The 4,435-nt window shown below is 41.1% G+C and overlaps 1 protein-coding gene across 1 annotated transcript; it reads left to right on the top strand.

The window, feature by feature from the left end:
- Nucleotides 1-3,107: 3,107 nt before the first annotated feature.
- On the top strand, nucleotides 3,108-4,214 carry LOC120787389 (gap junction gamma-1 protein-like). Its single transcript, XM_040122995.1, has one exon. The coding sequence runs from the start codon at nucleotides 3,108-3,110 to the stop codon at nucleotides 4,212-4,214; it is 1,107 nt and encodes a 368-aa protein (XP_039978929.1).
- Nucleotides 4,215-4,435: the final 221 nt, after the last annotated feature.

The raw sequence follows: 4,435 nt of genomic DNA, 5'->3' as shown, positions 1-4,435 counted from the left end.
TAACATCGGTTCAGGATACACTCGGGCATGTAGCAGAGGATGGTCAGAAACCTGGATAAGATGCTTACAATCCACAGTATCTCGGTTTCTATGAGATTAAGCCAGCTAGCTTCTCAAATCTGTGAGAAGAACTTATCAAGGTTTCTGAAACCAGGATATGCTTTTTAAAAAAACACCTAATTCGGATACTTCAAAAACTTGATCTTAACCAGAATCCTAGTATGCATATATTTCTTCAACAGTTCTATGAGAAATGTGCTTACTTGGTGTAATTTTTAATTATAATTTACACTAGTAGTTCTTTAATTATGGGGCCAGCCACCCCTGGGGTGCATCAAATCATTGTGGGGGCTGGGGGGCCAAATGATGAATGGTACTCATGTTGTTTGACAAAATAATCTCAATGTCCTTATACTTTCTTTTTCCAGAGCTTTTATAAACATCTCACAGGCTTCATTGGTGAATGGGAGGCACCATAGGTCATTTTTGCAAGCAGCTTTTTACGAACCATTGTTAAATTTTATTGTTTGGATGTCATGTCAGACAGTATCAGCCTTTTCAGCAGATGACCCAAAACGACATTTTTACATTCAAGTGACAAAGTCCCGTGGAGGCTATAGGAATTAGTCCGGTGATGTTGTTATAGAGCATCCTCCGTCTGCATACAGAGGAAGTCAGGCTGCATAGATGGATCAAGAAACCATTGGACTTTAACTGTCAACGTTTCTTTTAACCATGACCACAATTGTTCTATAACATTAACCATGTATTTATTAGGATAATTAAGATCTTTGTTGTCATGGTTACCATAACAACAAACTTCATCTAACATTAAGGAAGTACTTATTTGAACCCAAACCATGATCTTTCCCTAAAGTTAACCAAGTTGTTTTTGTGCCTAAACCTAACCAAATCTTTACCTTAGCATTGTCACAACATAAAAGAATTGGTTATTTATTCATCAATGGTGGTTTTTAACGGTTTATCTGAGGCATTTTTCCTGCGGTTAATTCAGGAGACCGTCCTATGGGTTGTATCAGAGAGTATGGACAAATGACTCATATGGCCGTTTAGGTTGGAGGACTTGTTGGTGAAGGGAGTTCTCAACTGTCATGGAGATGGGTCAGGTATCATTACATGATCTAAGAGTTATACTTCAGTAAGGTGGTTGTATATAGGGGGGGGTTGGTAACTTCTATCTCTGTTCAAGGATTGTCTCTGGCGTTGGCTGTGAATGTCCTTGATTTGTCTTTGGCAGTCCACTGACTCCTGGTTGAACACGTGACAGAAGTTTCATACTTAGGTCAAATGATGACAACAGCATCCAGTAGAAGAGAGCTGAAGCTGAAAGCTGTAGAAAAAGCTAGTTGGACCTTGAGTTCAAATTATTCAGCAAAACTACTGTTCCCAAGCTCACTCACTAGTAACTGGAGTGCCACCGCAGCTCGCCCAGTGGCCATGAAAACCACAAACACCAGACACAGGAAAATTGGGCTAGTGATTTACTTGTACCTGAGTTTCCTGAAATGTGGACCTTTTCATCAATAGTGATGCGCAACTACCACACTATTTTATACTGAGCAGCAGAGCATTTCATCTGTGCTGCAAAAGACAGGCATATAACTTAATCAACAAGTTCATCACTGCTAATCAATAAAATGTTCCTTTTGCTACAGTCAAGACAGTCAAATGAAAAAAAAATTGAAAATATTTGAAAATATAAATCCCCGCAGCACCTCACTGGCCATCCAACACTTGTGTCTATCTGTCTATTTTTAGCATTGTACATGCAAAGGCTTGGGTATTATATTACATGGTTAACTGTGAATATGTAAATTGAATAAATATATCTGTGAAAGCTTTCCTTGCAAGAAGAGTTATTAAAGCTGCCCCACAATACACCCAACTCCTTGTTGTCACACACGTTGACCAAAGTGATTAGTGAGCAAACTTCCACCAATTTGAGATGACAAATCACAGTGTGATATTCTTTACTTGCTACTGCAACCTCTTAACACTCAGGATGAAAAGACTGTTTAAGTCATTTTCTAATGCACAAATACAGTTTCCACACTCATTTGCACATTGGTATAATAATGGGTACAATATCATAACTGATCTCAGAACACTAGAGACTGGGTCAAGGACAACTTGAAAAGCACACTTGTCTGTACCTAGCTATAGCTAGGCCCCCATCAAAGATCCCAGGAATATGCGTGTGCACACAGATATCCATAAAATGCTGCTCCCCCCTCTCTGCTTGACAAGCTTCAGCCTTTGTAAACGGGAAACTGTCACGCCCATAAAAATGACAGAAATGATAGATGCAACTCATCACAAGACTCACCATTCAGTTCTTGTGGTATTACAACAATGCCAGACTACTGAAAATATGAAACATTAATGTTTGAAAGGTTATGATGGTTGGGTATAATATTTTGCATGCAAAGATTTACACAATGAGCATGCCGATGAAGTCAACACATTACTGGGTCAAGCAACACGAAAAGCATATAATGCTGTAAGAAGATTATGTAGATTTGAGAATTGCACAACTTTTGTTGAGAATCATGATTTTCATAAGATAATTGTGCCAGGGCAACTGAGCAAAACTATAACAAAAATAGTTTTGGAGCTGAATCAGCCTCAAGGTTTGATTCACCAGTCTGAACAAATGAATGCCTAATATTGTAAATGTGAATAGATAGCTAATATTAACATTTATTTAAGTCACATTGCTTACTATTTCCCCTATTTGAATCTTTAGCCCCCTTAATGGCAAAGTGATGAGATTGGAAAGGGTGGATGGTAATGACTGTTAGTAGGATCAGAAAGGAAACATGCGGTTCATGTTCCAGACGATGTTATTTAAAAACAAATCACATTCAACTGGACTTGTTTTGTTTTAATTACTTCCCCAAAACTTTTGATGGTTTATAACAATTCAACTGACTTTGTATAGCTCAAATAATGAAATTCTGTCTGCTCCCAAACAAACAGAAAATATTTGAGAACTACTGATGTAAACAGAAACCTCATTCTCTAACTTGGTCTACTATAAATAACACTGATGACATAATCCTCTACTATCTCTCTAAGGTTAAGCCATGGGTGACTGGTCCATACTTGGTCGCTTCCTCTCTGAGGTCCAGAACCACTCTACAGTGATAGGCAAGATCTGGCTCACTATGCTGCTCATTTTCCGTATCCTGCTGGTGGCCTTGGTGGGTGATGCTGTCTACAGTGACGAGCAGTCAAAGTTCACCTGTAACACTCAGCAGCCCGGATGCAGCAACGTCTGTTATGATACCTTTGCTCCTGTGTCATATCTAAGGTTCTGGGTCTTCCAAATTGTGCTGGTCTCCACCCCATCCATCTTCTATATAGTTTTTGTTCTACATAAGATTGCCAAGGATGAGAAGCTGGATGGCCGAAGAGCACGGGTGGTGGCCCAGACTCCTCCCATACAGAGATGCGGCCACATGGGAAAGGATAACATAGAAGCCCTGAGTGTTGGCATGCCTACCTGCTGTCCTCATTACAGGGAGGAATGGGATGTGAGGGAGAGGGATGGAGTAGAGCAAAGTTTTCTGCAGGAGGATTATGGTGAAGTAAGAGAGGACCCCACCCAGCAGTCCAGCCAGGTTTTCCTCATCTACATCCTTCATGTGTTACTACGATCTGTCATGGAGATCACCTTCCTGGTGGGCCAGTACTTCTTGTTTGGGTTTGAGGTGCCTCACCTGTACCGCTGTGAGACCTACCCCTGTCCTACTCGTACAGACTGCTTTGTGTCACGTGCCAATGAGAAAACCATCTTCCTGAACTTCATGTTCAGCATCAGCCTGGGTTGCTTTGTGCTCAACATCGCAGAGCTCCACTACCTGGGCTGGGTCTACATTTTCCACATCCTCTGCTCAGCCTGCTCAACCTGCTGCAGTCAGGAAAGGGACACTGTCAAACTGTACTCAAATCACAACCCCCTCCTGCTGCAGCTTAGACATTCTCTGAGGGGCCAGCTGGTTCTGCAGACCACCATGGCCCCAGAGAAAACTGGAGGTCTGCTCACACATGCCCCGACTATCTCCTTTGAGACTATCTCCTCCTCAACTGTGAAATGCACCTCCAAGAGAAGTCCAGAGAGCAGAGACAAAGTGAAGGTCAAGCTTGCCAACATGGCCAGGCTGGGACAGTCTAAGAAGTCTTGGCTATGAGAGAAAAATTTTCCTGTAATGCCATTATATTTGTGAAAACACTCTGAGAAAGGGAACTCAAAGGCTTGAAACATAACCTACATAAATAGGTAGATGTAGACACTATAAAAACACAATTTCACATTGTGGTAAAAAATATATCACCTGAAATTGTTAATGCAGTGCAAATGTTTGAAGCATGGCAGTGAGGGCCATTGCGGCCGTTCAGAATAGCCATAAAT

This window comes from Xiphias gladius, unplaced genomic scaffold (assembly GCF_016859285.1).
Source record: "Xiphias gladius isolate SHS-SW01 ecotype Sanya breed wild unplaced genomic scaffold, ASM1685928v1 HiC_scaffold_1472, whole genome shotgun sequence".
Classification (NCBI taxonomy): domain Eukaryota; kingdom Metazoa; phylum Chordata; class Actinopteri; order Istiophoriformes; family Xiphiidae; genus Xiphias; species Xiphias gladius.
The sequence above is the reverse complement of the archived record's forward strand: the minus strand, read 5'-3'. Positions and strand labels throughout refer to the sequence as shown.

Bases quoted from the DNA above. Each gene is read 5' to 3' on its own strand.
- LOC120787389 (XM_040122995.1), top strand. From the start codon at position 3,108: ATGGGTGACTGGTCCATACTTGGTCGCTTCCTCTCTGAGGTCCAGAAC.